The sequence below is a fragment of the Micromys minutus genome, assembly GCF_963924665.1.
Source record: "Micromys minutus genome assembly, chromosome: 29".
NCBI classification, from domain to species: Eukaryota; Metazoa; Chordata; class Mammalia; order Rodentia; family Muridae; genus Micromys; species Micromys minutus.
This window is the reverse complement of record NC_137964.1, coordinates 12,324,900-12,343,249: the sequence shown is the minus strand read 5'-3', so window position 1 is coordinate 12,343,249 and position 18,350 is coordinate 12,324,900. Positions and strand designations below refer to the sequence as shown.

At 47.9% G+C, this 18,350-nt stretch overlaps 1 protein-coding gene across 1 annotated transcript in view; it reads right to left on the bottom strand.

Annotated features, from left to right (window-relative positions):
• Positions 1–18,350, bottom strand: part of ZAN (zonadhesin) — a gene marked incomplete at both ends in the record, with an annotated part of 90,689 nt that overhangs the window by 40,685 nt on the left and 31,654 nt on the right. The window contains 13 exons of the mRNA XM_080941040.1: positions 328–469; positions 2,016–2,236; positions 5,577–5,875; positions 7,309–7,433; positions 8,029–8,193; positions 8,280–8,539; positions 9,380–9,521; positions 10,012–10,217; positions 13,582–13,758; positions 15,393–15,487; positions 16,590–16,701; positions 17,353–17,533; positions 17,791–18,038. Of these exons, the coding sequence (XP_080797166.1) occupies positions 328–469; positions 2,016–2,236; positions 5,577–5,875; positions 7,309–7,433; positions 8,029–8,193; positions 8,280–8,539; positions 9,380–9,521; positions 10,012–10,217; positions 13,582–13,758; positions 15,393–15,487; positions 16,590–16,701; positions 17,353–17,533; positions 17,791–18,038 (2,373 nt within the window). The remainder of the gene's footprint in view (positions 1–327; positions 470–2,015; positions 2,237–5,576; positions 5,876–7,308; positions 7,434–8,028; positions 8,194–8,279; positions 8,540–9,379; positions 9,522–10,011; positions 10,218–13,581; positions 13,759–15,392; positions 15,488–16,589; positions 16,702–17,352; positions 17,534–17,790; positions 18,039–18,350) is intronic.

Genomic DNA, 18,350 nt, shown 5'->3' with positions numbered 1-18,350 from the left:
GAGAGTAGAGGGGCCCCATAGAAGACAGAAACCAAGCAGGGTAGAATAACTGAGAGATCTTGGGGCTCCCCCCTTTCATTGTGCATTCAGCAAACATTTACTGACAGTGAACTATGTGCCAAGATATAGAGAGAAAGGAAAGAATGTGGGAGAGTAACCACTTAGAGTCTAACACTGAGAGCAGACCTAGCTAAACATGAGTCACCAGAGGCTTTTCTAACTAGGGTAGCTCTTAGCCCTGAGCTTTAGGCCCAGATCCTTCTTGCCCTGCCTCTAACTTCTCCTGCCTTGAGCACACCCTCCCCACCCTGCCCATGGCCCCCTTACAGATTTTGACACAGTTACTGCTGCCATCACCGTTGTCCTTGCAGTGAGTCCCCGGGGGACACTGGAAATTCTGGCAGCTCATGTTATCTTCTGTGCAGGTGCAGCTCTGGGTACAGTCTTCGGATATCCAAGTCTTGCCTGCCTACAGAAATCAGGAGATGAGAAAGGAAGTGGAGACTGAGGGGCTGCTCTAGAGAATCAGGCTTAGCCTCATGCCTGAAGGGTTTACATATGCTCTCCTTATCTTCGAGTTCCATATCTACTTAGTCAACCAAATACTAGTAGAAAATATTTTTTTAAATGGCGTCTGAGGCTGTAGGTATGGTGCAGAGACTAAAAGCTCCTGTGGAACATCTTGGGGTGTGGCAGGGCAGTACAGTGCTGGCATAGAATCACATGGACAGGGAGTGCTGAGTTCAGAGTTAGAAGGCGTGTCTAGAATCCTGTAGTGATATGCTGGGTAAGGCTCATCCTCAGAGCATGTGCCTGCTCTGTACCAGGCCCTAAGCAGTCTTCACATCCCAGAGACAGCCATACAGACAGGAGCACTTCAAGCAGAGACCATCAGAGGGAAGAAAGAAGGAGACCCCAAACCTACTCTCCACACCCACTCACTAAGATGAAGGCATTCCGGGTGTCTTTGCAGGCACACTGAATTCTGGGTACACACTTGTCCATATCAAGCACAAAGCCAGGGTGGCAGAGGCAGCCTTCTTTGCAAGTAGAAGGGACGCTGGGGCTTGTGCCCTCACAGTGGCCATCTGGGTTGGAGCAGGTAGGAGGACATGGGGGAACGCAGTTGACGAACATGCTGTGGGCCGGGCACTGCACAGCTACGGGGAGGACAGACAGGTTACTGGAGAGCTCCAGAGGGGCCGGAGGAAGCAGAAACTACAGGAAGCAGACTGGGCTGAGCAATAAGAAGCCGAGAACACATTCATTCTTTGTTATCCTCCTCCCCCCAGCAACCGTTAACTGAGCGTGCAGGCCCTTAGGAAAAAGATGGATCTCCCAAGGGAACGTGGGAGACTAACTTGAATTACGAGACTTAAATGGAAAGGGAACACAGCCCAGCAGTGCACCCCCAAATCCCTCTCTACTGTGGTACCCCATCTACCTCTTAGGCCACGGGACAAAGGACCTTTCTGCCTTGCCCCCAGTCCCTCGGGACATGAGCACCTCCCCCACGGCCCTCTTACTTATTTTGACACAGTTACTGCTGCCATCACCGTTGTCCTGGCACTGAGCCCCCGAGGGACACTGGAAATTCTGGCACTCGATGGCCCCTCCAATGCAGACACAGGTCTGGGTACAGCTACTGGAGATCCAGTTCTTGCCTTCCTGCAAAAGCCATGTGACAGAGAATACAGTAGGGAGAAAGATGCTTCTGGAAAGACAGCCTTCTCTCTTGTTGGGGGACTTCTATTTGCCCTGTATGTCTGCAGGGTTTACCTCAAAGCACAGATGGAAACAAAACTACATCGGAGGCTGGAGGTGGGGTTCAGGAAGGAGCACCTGTGTACGGCCCCCCATCAAGTGTCTGGTGACACAATGCAGAGGTAATGCACCATCATAGCCTGAACCAGGCCCGGACCAATTTTCATACTCCAGGGCCATTGGTCCAGACAAGTTCAATCCGGACTGAAAGGAGAAAGTGATCCCCGATCCCAACTTCCCCTCTCACTCACCGGGATGAAGACACCCTGAGCGTCTTTGCAGCCACAGTGAGTTTTGAGCACACACTTGTCATCATTATTCAGCACGTAGTCAGGTTGACAGATGCAGCCCTCCTTGCATATGGAGGGGACTTTGTGGCCGGAGCCCTCACAGCGGCTGTCTGGGTCCAAGCAGGAAGGTGGACAGGAGGGAAGGCAGTTTGTGTAGTGACTGTGAGCTGGGCACTCCAGAGCTATGGGTCAGAGGAGATTAGCATCAGTTACAAGGGCTAGAAGGGGCCCAAGGAAGCAAAGGCTGCAGAAACCAGGCTAGGTTCAATCAACAGAACTTGTCTCCCATTTTATTATTTAGTCAACATTGGCTGAGTATGGGCTGTGTGCCTAGCCCTGAAGAAATAAATGAGAAGGTAAACACACAAGCAAATATAGTTCTTTTAAATTAATGTGGGAAACTTATCCAGGTCAGCCAGTAATAGCAACGTGACCTGGGACATACAGGACTTACAGTTAGTACTAGGTACAATGTGGCCACAGGGTAGTTAGGGAAACTGTCAAAAATTTTAAATGGGCTTTAAGGGAAAGAGCTATGTGTGGAATCTCATAGCTAAAGTACCAGCACTCAGGGGGCAGAGCAAGAAGATCCAAATCAAGGCTATCTTTGGCTATGTAAGTGAGTTTTCACAACAGAGACAGGGCTCGACACATTTCCCAGCAGCAAAGGTGCTTGCTGTCAAGTCTGATGACCTGAACTGAATTTCTGGGATCCACACAGTGGAAAAGAGAGAACTAACTACCAAAAGTTGTTTTCTGACCTCTGCATGTCTGTGGCTACACGTTTGCATACGTGCACACATGCATGTCACATGCAAATAATAAATAAATGTAATAAGGCAGATTAGAGAGCAGGCAAATGGAGTGTATTTGCTGCATTTACGGATGGGCAGAGTCAGCAATATGCTGCCCACGTCAGCCATCTCTCCGTTAACTAACTTGCTCTTTCCCCAGCCCGTCATGAGGGATTCTGGGCAGTCACTCTACCGCAGCACTCTACTCCTGGCCTGGCTGACTTCGCATCCAAACTATATCGTGTATCAGAATCCATCTGGAGATGGTTGACCATATACTGGAGGTTGTACATAGGTACTGTGAAGACTCTATGCCAGTTTTTGGGAGGGATATAGGTATCCTCAGAGGTTGCTCCCCTGTGGTTCCTGGACCCAGTCAGAACCCTGTTCATATGAAGGGGAAACTAAATTAATTATGACAATGATAATAATACAAAAAGTTTTCGTTATTCCTTGGTTTATATTTTGAGATTTTTAAATTTGTTTACTTATATGCATATGTGTATGCATATGTGTGGGTTTGTGTATGTGATGTGTGAAAGAGTGCCCTCGGAGGCCAGAAGGAGGTATTACATCCCCTGGAGATGGATTACAGAGGTTTGTGAGCCACCTGATATGAATGTTGGGAACTGAACTTGGGTCCTGCAAAAAATGCTTAACTGCTGAGTCATCTTTCCAGTCCCCCTTTAAAAATTAAAGGTTCTTGGTTTATGGTGAGGATTACACAATTGTAAAAATCCTAAAATGTCCTTGCCTGCCTGCTGATCCATCTCTCTGGCCTTAATTGTTGTTGTTGTTATACAACTTTTAAAAAGGCATGCTGGTTTCGGAGGATCAGAAGTGCAAGTTCATGTTTGGCTCCCTAGGAAGTCTGAGGCCAGTCTGGCATTTGTATACATCAACCCACAGTGGTTGTGAAAACATGCATAACAAACCAGCCAGGCGGTGGTGGCACACGCCTTTGATCCCAGCACTTAGAAGGCAGAGGCAGGTGGATCTCTGTGAGTCTGAGGCTAAACCAGTCTACAGAGTGAGTTCCAGAACAGCCAAAGCTATACAGGGAGACGCTGTTTTGAAAAAAAAATTACATATAATACATGTAAGTGTATGTGCATACTTGGCAATTTAAATGAAGTTATGTCACTTAGGCTGACAATACTCCTATAGAGCACTAAACTAACAAAAACCTCAGTATCAGGTGTGAGGAAACCCCTTTGGAGTTGTTGGTCAGTGTGGTAGTTTGAATATGCTTAGCCCATGGGAAATGGAACTACAACAAGGAGGTGTGGCCTTGTTGGAGTAGGTGTGTCACTGTGGGTGTGGGGCTTTGAGGTTCCACATATATGCTCAAGTCTGCCCAGTGGGATTTGGAGCCTCCTCCACAGATGTCTGAGGAAAAGTCTTCTGGCTGCCTTTGGCTTAAGAAGTAGAACTCTTGCCTCCTCTAATACTAAGTCTGCCTGCATGCTGCCATGCTTCCCATCATGATAATACACTGAACCTCTGAAACTGTAAGCCAGCCCCAATTAAATGTTTGCCTTTATAAGAGTTGCCTTGGTCCTGGTGTCTCTTCACAGCAATAAAACCCTAACTAAGACAGTCATGGAACTCCAAAAGATGCTCATCACAATGTAGGCTATTGCCCTTGAGTAGCCTCCAAAGGTAAAGGCAAATTCCTTTTGCTGAGGACACATGCACTTTGGTACAGTACTGGAGGATCTGAGATGGATGTTATCTGAAAGCCTCCTCCTTGAGGACTAGCTTTCATGGTTCCAGCAGGTGCTGTACAGATTTCAAAGGAAGGAAGGAAGAAAGGAAGGAAGGAATGAAGGAAGGAGGAAAGGAAGAAAACAACCAATAGTCCTACACAGCTGGGACACCTATGAGTCACAACAGCCACAGCATGGAAAGATAGCTCATGGGTACAATAGTGGCATTTGCATCTTGGCAATAATCAACAGCTGTCTAACTGGACTTAAGGCTTAACAAGAGGGAAGACATGCCTGATACTGGGAACCTGGCCTGGGGCTAGTGAGGTCATGGATCTTAGCGAAGAAGCTACAGTTTTACTAAACCAGGATAATTTTGAGCTGCATTCTAAATACTTATCCTTTTATCCCCAGATAAGCATAGTTCTCACCCCTCAGTAGAGAAACATCTCTTTGCAGCAGACAGAGACCATACAAGTAGTCAAACATGGTCAAAATATAAAACAACTGCTTCCACCCATCAGATAAATATGCATCACAACTCCTACAGGTAAGGATTGGGAACACTGCAGAAGAGGGGACAGAAGATCCTAAGAGTCAGAGACCAGGGAATCTGCTGTGAGACTGTATCTCCTAGAAACAACTGGAAAGCTGCATTCAGAATGCTTTTGATTATCTCCACAAATGAACCCCTAACTCATTATCCATTACCAATTGGTCAGCCCTGGAATCATATATGATTCATATATAAGGGAGATGGCTGTACTGAAGAACAGCATATTAACAATGGCTTCTAGTCTCCATATGCACACGCGCACGCGCACACACACACACACACACACACACACACACACACACACACACGTCTTTTGTTAGGTATGGTGGAACACACATATTACCCCAGTGTTCAGGAGGCAGAGGCAGGAGGATCTTGATTCTGAGGTTAGCTTGAGCTAGAGAGATATGTGGGGAGCAATATGGTTTAGGCCGCAGCTATGGGATGACTACAGGGCACTCACGGCAGAAGCTGCTGTTCCTCCAGATAGACGGCTTGAGCCCTTGGTTCTGGCAGGCATCCTCGAAGGATTGCAGAGACTCACACAGAGCACGGAAGAGTTCTCTGAACTCACAAAAGATGTTCATACACTTCAGCAAGAAGGGCTTGATGGGTATCTGGGAAGAACACTGGGCCCAGGCAGGACCCTGGAGGGCAGTTTGACAGCTCTCCTGGGCGTTCTCAAAGTCCATGGGCCAGCATTTTCCATTCATGACCTCCTGCTGATCCACTTGGATGTTGTGCTCTCCGATTTTCTGGCAACTAGAATGGGAAAAGCAATGGCTCAGAAGAGCTGGGCTGGTGGCACATGCTGCTATCCCAGTGCTTGGAAGTGGGAGGCTGGGGAATCAGAAATTCAAAGTTGGGGCTGTCCAGATAGATCAGCAAATAAAGCACATGCCAAGTCTCAGGACCTGAATTTGACCTGGAACCGACATAATGAAGAGGGAAAGAACAGACTCGTGCAGATTATCCTCTGACCTCCACACATGCACCATGGCACACAGGCACACACACAACAGAATTCATAAAATTAAAAGAAGAAAATGAAGTTGTTCATCAAAGATGGAGAGATGGCTCCAGGGGTTAAGAACTTGCTGGTCTTACAGAGGATCCAAGTTCAGTTTGCAGTACACCTGAGAGTCCACAAGCATCTGTAACTCCAGTCTCAGCAGATCTAATGCCCTCTTCTGATCACCATGGGTACCAGGAAAATAGACAGTCAAGGCACTCATACATATAAATGAAGGAAAACAACACAAAACAGAGAAATCTTTTTATTTAAGTTGTTTACCAGGTGATGGTGGTGGACACCTTCAACCCCAGCACATGGGAGACAAAGGCAGGCAGATCTCTGTGAGTTCAAGGCCAGCTTGGTCTACAGAGTAAGTTCCAGAATAGCCAGGGCTACACAAAAAAACTGTGTCTCAAAAAACAGAAAGAAAGAAAGAAAGGAAGGAAGGAAGGAAGGAAGGAAGGAAAAGAGAGAAAGAGAGAGAGAAAGAAAATTGTTCAAAGTCATCCTTAGCTATAGGAGAGTTTGAGGCTGGCATGGAATGCATAAAAGGACTCTACCTTAAACACACACACACACATACACACACACACACATACACACACACATACACACATACACACACACATACACACACATACATACACACATACACACACACACACACACACACACACACACACAGAGCGATGGCAAAATAGCTCAACTGGTATAAATACTTGCTGACTCAAGATCTACATGCGCATCATGGCACATTTGAGCCCATATTCACATATACACAATAACAATACATAAAATAAAATGGAATTTGGGAATACAGTGCAGGTTAGGGCCTTTGCCTGGGATGTTTGAGATCCACTATAGTACAAAAAGAGGAGGAGGAGGAGGAGGAGGAGGAGGAAAAAAGGAAGGAAGGAAGGAGAAAAGAAAGAAATGAAGGAAGGAGCGGTAGTACATACTTGCAGTCCCAGCCTGCAAGAGACAAAGCAGGAGGACACTGGTGAGTTCAAGGCTAACCTGGTTCATCTATTAAGTTCCAGGCCAGCCAGGGACACACAATGAAACCCTGTCCTGAGAGGGTGAAAGGGAAGACGTGAGGGAGAAAGAAACAGAAGGGAAGGAGGGAAAGGAGAAGGGGAGGAGGGAGGAGGGAAGGATGGATGGATTAGGGGACCATTACTTTGAGTCAATGTTCTCATCTTTCCAGCTATTCATGAACTCCTGCTCATCCTCAGCTAATTCATCACTGGGTGTCATGAGTTCATCGTCTTCTTCACCGTTGAAATTGCCACACACACCGCAGACCTAGGCAGGCAGGGGGAGCGGGTTTTCAGGACCATGGAGATAAGGGCTTCTTTTCTTTTTGGTGCTCAGGATGAAACCCAGGGCCTCAGGTGCTCTACCATTTGACTTTCACTGCCTTTAAAACTTTTAATTTTTATTCTTTGGAAACAGGGTTTTCTGTAGCCCGGGTTGACCTCAAACTTGATGTGTAGCTGAAGATGACCTTAAATTATTGGTCTTTCTGCCTCCAACTCCTAAGTGCAGAGACCACAGACTTGTACCACTACACAGTTTATGCACTGCTGGGGATGGAACCCCAGACTTCCTGGATAATAGGTTGGCACTTCCTGAAAGCAATAAAACCGAAGCCATTTAGTTTTTGAGACACAGTCTCTCTGGGTAGCTTGGAGCTGGCCAGATTAGAGGCATGTACCAATACACCAGGCTCCAAGGCACTTTTCACTGATACATACTTGCCCATCCCTGCATAGGAACGAATACTCTGTTTCCAGCCTCTATGCTGGGGAATGGTCTCTTCGGTGTGGTAAGGATGGTATGCCTTTCTACACCCCCAAATCCAACTCCCCAGCATATAGCCAGGTGTTTTCCTTCTAACCTTTCCATTAGTGGATGCAGGGATTTTGACATTTAAAAAACTATTGCTCTCAAATTTGACTTGAATTTCATCCTTAATTGTGACAATGGTATAGGCGTCTTCAGTCACAATACTGACTCCTGGGATCTGGGTGGTGGCAGGAAGGGTGACCACTGAGTCATTGATCTGAAAAGGAAGATAGACCATGAATAGATGGAGAACCAGAGACTCTCCTCCCAGTGTCCACTCCTTTCCCAGCCCAGGATTAGTACCAAGCTTATGAGGACTGAATGGTCTTTCTGAAGAGTGATGTGGAAGTTGAAGATATCAATATACAGCTGATAGACATGGAAAGCCTTGTTTTGGCTGTTGGTGTTCACGTCCATCTTGGCGCTGATCGTGAAGAAAGGCAGGTTCATGTTGGGGTGGCACACTTTGACCAGGATGTAAGTACACGTGTCTTGAATAAGATGGTTATGATCATCAAAGCTCACAATCTGGGAATCCTCTGAGATGTGACACTCTCCCACCTCTGTGGACAAAGAGGTGACTGAGGGATCGTGCCAAGGCCCACAGGAATGTCATCCACCCTTCTCTCTGCCTAGCCCAAGCCACAGAGACCCAAGAAGAGGAGAACCAAGTGTGGTGGTGGCAGCGCGTGACTTTGATCTCAACCCTCAGAAGGCAGAGGCAGGCAATCACTGAGTTCAAGGCCGGCCTGGTCTATAGACTGAGTTCTAGGACAGCCAGGGCCACACGAAAAACCTGTATGGAAAAACAAAAACAAAGGAAGGAAGGAAGGAAGAAAGGAAGGAAGGAAGGAAGGAAGGAAGGAAGGAATCAAAGTCCAAGGATCTGCTGGCATAAGGCTTGAAGGCAGGATAGCATGTGACTTACCCAGCTAGGAATTAAAATATGCTATGCAAGAGCAGGTGTGGGCTGGTGAGACTGGTGAACAGGTAAGGCAACTTATAGCCAGGCCTGATCACCTGAGCTTGATTCCCAGCACTCCCATGGTGGGAGAACCGACTTCCATACGTTGTCCTTTGGCTTCCATATATGCACAGGTGCATGCCCATCTCCCCACAGAAAATAAATAACTAAGAATACTTTTGAAAACATTAAAGAAAGAGCTAGGTATGGTGGTACATGCCTGTAATCCCAACACTCGGGAACTAGACACAGGAAGATCAGGAGCTCAAGACCAGACTAGGGTGGGAGGTGAGGGCATGACAATTTGAGTTCTGCCGCAAGTCCTTCAGGTAAGGCCAGAGTATGCCAGATTCCAGTACAAGAGGGGATACTGGGAGGAGGAATAGAGAGCTGCCCCTCCTGACGGAAGGGACATCCCTTGCATCACAGACCGGCTTACCTGCAGCGCAACGCAGCAGCCCATCCTGGCGCAAACACACGTGGTTGGCCTCACAGGATGTGGGGCTGCAGGTGATGTTGCTGTGGACTGAGCACGTGCAGAGGGTGGTGCAGGTCTTCTCTGTGTACCAGCTCTCCCCCAACTGTGGGGCATGGCCATCATCAGCAGAGCCAATAGGAAACTTGGAAACTGGAGACAGGTGGAGCCCTCCCCAGTCCAGAAGGGTAGCTGCATTTGGTCCCTTCCCTTCCCCCATCTTTCTCCCTCCCCTGCCTCCTTCCCTTCCTTTCTCCCCATGGCCATTTTTCTTCTATCTACTCATCTGTCTTTTCTTTGAGACAGGCTCTTACTATGTAGCTACTATGTAGCCCAGGCTGCCCTTGAGCTCATGACCCCTCTGCCTCCCTTCCAAGGGCTGAGATTACAGGCAGGCACTATCACTCCCGGGTCTTGATCTTGAATTTTTCTCAGCCTCTCAGCATCTAGCCTTTGTCCACACCCCCAGGCTCTGTCCTGCCCCCCCCCTCTTCTTGGGTTACAAGGCCTCCACCTTCCTGGTCTCTTTTCTCTTGCTTTCCTATGCCCACATGAAGTCAGAATGGGAGAGCATCCCCTGCCATAAGGCCTCTCACCAGGTGATAGAAGCCATCCTGGTCACTGCAGCCACACTGTCTGAGGGGCACACAGGTGGTTCCACTCAAGATGTGGCCTCTCTGGCATTCACAGCCCTCGACACAGGGTAGTATTGGACAGTCTCTTGGGGTACTTAGGGTAAGGCAGGTGGCTGGACAGGAGTTGGCACATGGGTTGTAGTTGCTCCTGGGTGGACACCTCAGAGCTAAAAAGAATACAAATGTTAAGGAAGGCAGAATGGCTAGCTCCTGACATTGGGGTGAACATTCCTGGGAAGGGTCTCATGTATCCCAGGCTAGCCTTGAGTTTGCTATGTAGTCAAGAATGACCTTGAATTCCTGATCCTTCTGCCTCAATCTCACCAGTTTTGGGATTGCAGACATGAGCCACTGTAGCCCAAGCTGGTCTCAAAGTCACAGTCCTCCTTATGCAGCCTCCTGGTTGCTGTGGTTACATGTATGACTACCACTCTTGGCTGGCATGGCTCTACAGTGGACTATTATTTAGCCTTCGAAAGGAAGCATGACCTGGGCATGACAGGGCAAACCTATAACCCCAGAGCACAGGAGGCCGATGCAGGAAGGTTGAAAGAGTTCAAGGCCAGCGTGAGATTTATGAAACTCTGTCTAGAAATCCCATGTTCCCCCCGAAAAATGAAGAGTGAACTGGTATGTGCTCCAACATGGGCGAACCTGGGAAGTCTTGCTAAGTGAAAGAGGCTGGTTATCATAGGACACATTCCATATGATTCTTTATGTTCCCATCTTCGTGCGTGTGTGGATACGTGTAGGTATGGGTGTATGTACGTACAAGGATATTAAAGTCACACCTATATTAAAAGCATCATTATTTTAAAATATTAAAATAACACCTAACCTCAGTGTTATTTCTCAACACAATTTCTTAAGTGCTGTCCACTTTTTTTTTTTTTTTTGAAAGAGAGAGAGGAAGAGACATAGACTATCTAGTCCTGGGCGGCCTGGAATTCCTTATGTAGCCCAGTCTGACCTTGAATCCTGATGCTTCTGCCTCCCAAGTATCTATCACTATGGCAATTCCTACAGGAAGTCAGTGCTGAGGGGATATGGGATGGAGAGTTAATAGGTCAGACTTTCAGCTGGGGAAGAAGAAGTCAAGGTGACAGATGGCCATAGGGGTTTGGTGGTTGTAGAATAAAGTGAATGGCCTTCTTACCACTGATTTTTGTACACTTAAAAATGTCCAAAATGGTTTTGGACACTTTATACAAACGGTATCACATATGATCCCTGTGGCCTCCCTAGTGAGCATTTCAGCATTCACCCATGTTGAGCTGGGATTTCATTCTTTTCATGGCTGCATAACTATGTGACCACACCGTATTTGGTTTGCCCCCTCCATGGTTGATAAGACGTTTGAAGGGTTTCCAATCTTTCTTTGTTCTTAGTGGGGCCTTGCTAGATCGGACAGGCTCTCCCGCCGCTGCCTCCCAAGTACAGGGTTACAGGTTGGCACCTGTAGCCCAGACTTTCATCCCCTGGTTGTCTGTGATGAAGGCTGTTTGTATGGACTTCTGTGAAGTGGGAATTTTTAGTTGTGTCATGTGATGCAGGCTCGTGTAATGTTTTGCTAAAGCAAGACCCGAGAGAGGGCACGTGAAGTCTGCAGAGAGTATACGGTGGACCCAACAGAAGTGACTGGCACCTGCAAAGCTAACCGTGCGACACTGTTAGTCTCCTGTCTTTGCTGATCTTCATTTCATTGAGACGTGACAGAGACTTCTCCTTGAATTTTGACTGGTTCTGGTCCCTCCCCCGGCCCTGCGTTTCTGCTGGTTTGTGCCACTGCTGCTGACTCACGTTTGATGAACTGACTTGTTGGTAGCTGACACTACTGGACTGGACTGTTGGTATCCCGACAGCAGAGATTGGAATCGTCACTAGCAACTACTTCTAAGTAAGTCCACATCCTTTTACCCTAGTTACCATCTTTTCTCTCCTACCTCAGTCGGTGGGCTAGAAGTGGGGGGGGGGGTCAAAGCATTTGAGAACTTTTATTAAAGTAAGTTTTTGAAAAGTCTAAGCCTACACATTTGTGTAAGAATTTCTGTGCAGATGAGTTACTGTTTTCTGCACACATGCAGGACTGGATTGTAGGTCAGATAAATCTACTTAATTATTTTTAGGAACTGTCATACTGTCTTCCCCAGATGCCTAAAATGGGCTTTAACTACATGGTAGTGGGTCTGCCTAACATACACAGAGCCTTGGGCTTGATCCTTACAACTACAATGATAGAAAAGGAAGGATGTAGGTCTCAAATCCCAGCAGCCAAGACACTGTTTGAGGACACCATAGAGTGTACAGAGAGTTCAGGGCCAATTTTGGCTACAAACAAACAAATGAGATTGGGAAGATGGCCAAACAGTGACTGTGTGGACTGGAATTCGGATCCCCAGCAAGCACATAAAAGCTGGGTCAACGTGGTTGTCTACCTGCAATTCCAAACTCAGGAGGCTGAGGGGTTCTCAAGGGCTAGCTGGCCAGCTAGAACAGTTCACCAAAGAGCTCCAGGTTTAGAGAGGGGTCCTCCCTCAGCAAGTAAAGTGGAAAGAGATCAAGGAAGACATGAGGGTCAACCTCTGCTTTTTACATATACACGAGCGTGCGCACACACACACACACACACACACACACATACACACATACACACATACACGTGTTCACATGTGAAAATGAATATACAGGGGCGGTAATGGATCAGAGGGTAAATGTGCTTGCTGAAACCTGTTCATCTGAGTTTGCTCCTCAGGACCCTCATGGCGGAAGGAGAGAACCGACTCCTACAAGTTGTCCTCTGACTTCCATAGGTACATCATGGCTTGCACATACATGCACACATAAAAAATAAAAGGGGAGCTGGAATATCCATATACATGCACACCACATATGAATTCACATGCAACAAAAGCCAACCAACCCATACAGAAAACAAAATACTTTAAAACGGTTTAAAGACTGCTTCTGGCCGGGAGGATGGCCCAGAACATTAATTCAAGCACTCAGGAGGCAGAGGCAGGCAGACCTCTTCGAATTTGAGTAAAACCAATTCCAGGCAGCCAGGATTACATAGTGAGACACTGTCTCGGATTAATTAATTTGAAATAGTTTAAAAAAGCGTTTTGTAAAAAGAAGTGGCCTGGGGGAAGGGAAGGGGGACAATAACTAGGCACAAGGCCAAATTTTGATGAGATAAAAATCGGAATCAGGCATGAAGGCAGACACCCGTAATCCTCCTCTCCTGACTTACACAGCCAGTTTGAGGCCAGCCTGAGTTACATGAGGTCCTGAGATCCTGCCTCAAAACAATAGCAGCAACAAAACCACCAACAGCAACCAGAACAAGGACAAAGAGGCTCTGGCCACTCTAAAACAAGCAAAGGACAGAGGCCAGTGGGAAGATGAATGAGGAAGGGGAGAGAGGGCTCCCTGTGGGTGCATGCAGACTGAGGAACTTAGCCTTTGGGTAGGGGAGACCAGGGTTCTCAGGGTCCCCCAAGGGCTGGAGGAGGTAGGGGGAGGATCACTCACGGCAGAACGTGCTGTTGCGCCAGGTAATCACCTGGCCGGCCTGGCCACACAGAGATGCGTAGGCCTGCAGGGAGCGGCAAAGGGTTAGGTTGTCTCCGTTGGTCCCACACTGGCCATACACACAACTGGAGAAGCTGGCCTGAGGGGGCACCACCTCGTGGCAACTGGAGAAAGGCCCTGGAGGACAAGATAAAGTGGGGGAGAAGAGGGTGAGCCCAGTGAGCAAGCTGGGCCTCGAAGCTTCTGTACCGCTAAGGTAGAGGATATGTGTATATTCTGTGTATGTGTGCAGGTGCATGTGTGTGGACCAGGGGAGACCAGAGGACAACTTTATGTCCTTCCTCAGGATTAATCCACCTTGGTTTTAATTTTATTAATATTGTTATTATTTATTTTGCATGTAATATGTATGTATGTATGTATGCATGGGCACATGTGCTATGCCATTTGTGTGTGTGATATGCATGTACAGGCACATATACTAAAGCATATAAAGGTCAGAGAAGCACTATGCAAAGTCAGTTCTTCTTGTCCAAATGTCCATGAGTTCTGGGGATTCGACTCAAGTCGAAGCAGGCAGCTTTACATGGTAAACCATCTTCTTGGCCCCACCTCATATATACTAATAGTGTGTGTGTGTGTGTGTGTGTGTGTGTATGTGTGTGTGTGTGTGTGTGTGTGTGTATGTAGAGGCATGTGTCACAGCACACATGCAAAGGTCAAAACCCCCAGGACTCAGGTCTCTCTTCTTCCACCTTAAGAGTCTTAGGGATCAAACTCGGGTTGTTAGACTTGACGGCAGCAGGCACTTGTATCCTCTGATCCATCTTTGCAGTCCTCCATCTTGCCTTTTGAGACACAGCATCTCATTGACCAAGTGGGAACTCACCACCTCAGCTAAGCTTGCTAGCCAGTGAGCTTCAAGGATTCACCTGTCTCTGTTCTCTCAGCACTCGGGTCACACATGTGTGCCCCATGCCTGGATGGTTGCTTTATTATAATTTTGTGGGGATGGGTACATTCATGCCACACACACCTGTGGAGGTCAGAGTACCACTTGCTGGAGTTGGTTCCGTGTGGGTCGCCGGGAAATCGGCTCTTCACGTTTGGGGACAAGTGCAGTAACTCCCCGAGCCTCCTCCCCAGCCCCACACTCAGGTTATTTGGGCTCTTTGGCTCAAACTCAAGTCTTGTGCTTTCAAGAGAGGCGCTTTCCAACTGGGCTATCTCCTCAGCTCCTGCACAGCTAGCTCAACATCCACCTGCACCAAAGCCTGGGTGTAGTCAGGCCTGGTACCACAGACCCATAACCCCAGCACTCGGGAGGATGGGGCAGGAGGATCACCATGATTTTAAGGCCAGCCTGAGCTACACAAAACACCCCGGGCTAAAACTAAGACCTTTTCTGAAGAGACAACCAGGAACTGGGGAGGAAGCTCAACTGTGCTTGCTCGTCATGCCCTGGATTCGATCCCCAGCACCTCATGTTTCCAAGCGTTCAAGAAGCAGAGGCAAGAAGATCGGAGTTCAGTGTCATCCTTGGCTACTCAGTAGGTTCAAGGCCGGCCTGAGATGCATGGGATCAAGTCTCAAAGCAAAACAAAACAATGACAAAACCAGATGCGCTGGGAACCTATGTCCAAGAGAGCCTATCAGTCACGGCTCCTGAAACAATAACCACCTGGCTGTTTCACTCCTGTTGGTCTCCTGCCTTTCTATCCGCTTATACTCTGACCCTTTCTCCCAACATAACCTGCATAGGGTCATGCCTAGGGACAAGGACAAAGGGCCTGAGAAGAGATGTCTCTCACCAACAGGGTTCATCAAGATGGCACATTTTCTAATCCAGGTGTCATCCATGTCATTCTCCAGGCAGCTGGAGTGCTTGCCCTCAACTTGGAAGCAGCTGGAGAAGGAGGAAGGGAAAGGTTAGAAATTTGGGTTGGAAGAGTCCACCAAACTGAAGCTGAGCCCCAGAGAAGAAAATGAGAAGGACACAGGGAACCCTCAAGTGGCCAGGGGACAGACACATCAGGAAGGAAGAAGGCTGGAGGGGTCAGCGGGACTTCTCAAGGAGTTCAGGCTGACCTTGAACTCACAGAGAGCCACCATGCCCAGCTTGTCTACATTTAATTAGGTTTTTAATGTTCAGTTTGTTGTGTTTAGTTACGTATGTGAGTGTGAGTGTGGGTACAGGCACATGAGTGCAGGAGCTCACACAGGTCAGAAGAGGGCAGCAGATCCCAGTAAAATGAGGCTACAGTGGTTGTGAGCCATCATGTGGGTGCTGGGAACCAAACCTAGGTCCTCTGCAAGAAAGCTAGCACTTTTAAAGGTTAAGTAACCTCTCCAGCCCCAATACACACACACACACACACACACACACACACACACACACACACACAGAGAGAGAGAGAGAGAGAGAGAGAGAGAGAGAGAGAGAGCTCTTTCATGTAGCCCAAGCTAACCTTGAATTCACTATACAGCCTAGAATGACTGAGAAATTCTGATCCCCCTGCCTCCACCTCCCATCTGTTGGTATTACAGGCATGCACCATCATGCTTGCTTTATGTAGTACTGGAGACAGAACACAGGGCTTCACGAATTCTAGTAGAGCACTTTACCTACTGGGTTACACCCCAGTCCTGTTGGGACAACTTTTCCAACTTCCAGCCTCAGGTCAGGGATGGAACTTTAGCCAGTGGTTGAGTGTGTATCTGCTATGGGCAAAAGTCCTGAGCTCCATCCCAGACCGGAAACTCAAGAGAGGATGCAGAGCAGAATGGACTGGATCCCTGGGTGTTGGGAGCCCAGACACACAAGAGACAGTCACTTGCAGACTTCCTCCAGGACCAGTTTCCCTAGGCCTGGCTCATCAGACGCCCAGTTCCCCCATGCTCAGAGCCCACCGTGTCCATCTCTCTCCATCCATTTCCCCCAGGCCTAGCTCACCCAAGTGCAGTTCACCCAGGATCAGAGCTAGGCCAAGATCCTATACCCAACTCACCCAGGATCAGAGGCTTCAAGGATTTTCCAAGACGCTCCCAGCAGGAGTGAGCTGACTGCTGGCTTCATGTCTGCGCGCAGATTATCATCCAAACTGTTATTGTTGTAGTTCCCTAAGGGAGGCACCGGAGCATCAGTTACACCTGGCGCTGAGGCCACATCAAGGCTGACCCTTCTGCCTTTTTGTTTTTGCTTTTTGTTCTCTTTTAATGACAAAGAGATTATATATATATATATATATATATATATATATATATATATATATATATATATATATATATATATATATATATACCAGTTTAGCCTTGAACTAACTATGTAGCCAAGGATGGTCTTGAATTTTTCATCCTTTTATTGTTCCCTCCCAAACCCTGCTATTCTAGGCATGCCCTACCACACCATTTATGCAGTGCTGGGGACAAAACTCAAGACTTCCTGCATGCTAGGCAAGACTTCCACTAGTTGAGCCATTCCACCTTTCACCTTTGTTTGCTTTGGAGCAGTATTTTTAGGCAGCCAAGGTTACCCTTGAACTTACTACCTAACAGAGAATGACCTTGAACTCCCGATCCTCTTGCCTCTCTCTCTCAAGTGCCATGATTTCAGTACCATCACGTTGGCAACCCCTTTTCTCTTCACATCTGGCTTTCCCAGACACCTGCTTTTGGGCCCAGTGTCTTCAACTCATTCATCAGTTGACAAGCCCTGAGGACACCTAATAGAGACATGTGGGGAGGGGCACAGCTTTCCCCCAGGGTGCTTACCGCACAGCCCACAGAGTGTGCCAGTATAGGAGGAAGGCACTGTCACCTCCACCAGATGCCTTCCATCATATCGAACTTGAAGCCCAAAGTTTGTGTGGAGCAGGACAAAGATGCCACTCAACCTAATGGTCACCCGTCCTTTTGAAGGCCACAAAGGTGGCACCACCCTCTGGTTGTTCAGCTGCAGAAGTAGGCAGGATATGAGGAAAGAGAGACAGAAAGAGAGAAGAGAGAGAGTGAGTGAGTCAGTTGACTTGGAACTTATTTCTTGGAGGTGGAGGCAGGGGGATTGATAGTTCAAAGTTATCCTCAGCTACATAGCATGCTCCAGGTCAACCTGGACACATAAAACCCTACCTCAAAAGTAACAAAAATACAAGAAGAAAGGAGAAAGAGGTTGGGTAGTGTGGGGTCTAGGAGGCAACAAAGGACACGTACCACAACCTTTCGACCCTCCAACAGGGAGATTTTGAGGTCGAAGACCTGCACATGGACAGCTTTGACGTAGGAGACTTCCATGATGCCACTGCGTATCTCATTGGTGGCGCTCACAACAAAGTTGTTGTCTTGAGAATTGGGCCAGCAAGGCTGGGTCAGTACATAAGTGCAGGTGCCCATGAAATGATGCAAAGCTCCATCGAATGTCTGGTAGTGGGGGTCACCAGAGGCAATGCAGGTGGCTGCACCTGGAGGAGAGGACAGGCTTTGATGTGCCATTGCCCCACACCCCAGAAGCATCAAGCCAAGGGAAGGCTGTTTTGAGACAGTATCCATGGCACATTCTTGGACTTGAGTTTCCTCTAGGTAGATCTGTTGGCTTGGCTCAGGGAGGTCAAGAAAGGAGTCTGCTACCAATGGCTCCCAGTTCTTCATAACTACAGTCAAGACCTCCTGGCTATATGGCAAGCATGTGGTTTTTGGAAAAGTTCTAGAGGGCATGGATGTGGTACGGAAGGTGGAGAGCACCAAGACAGACAGCCGGGACAAGCCCCTGAAGG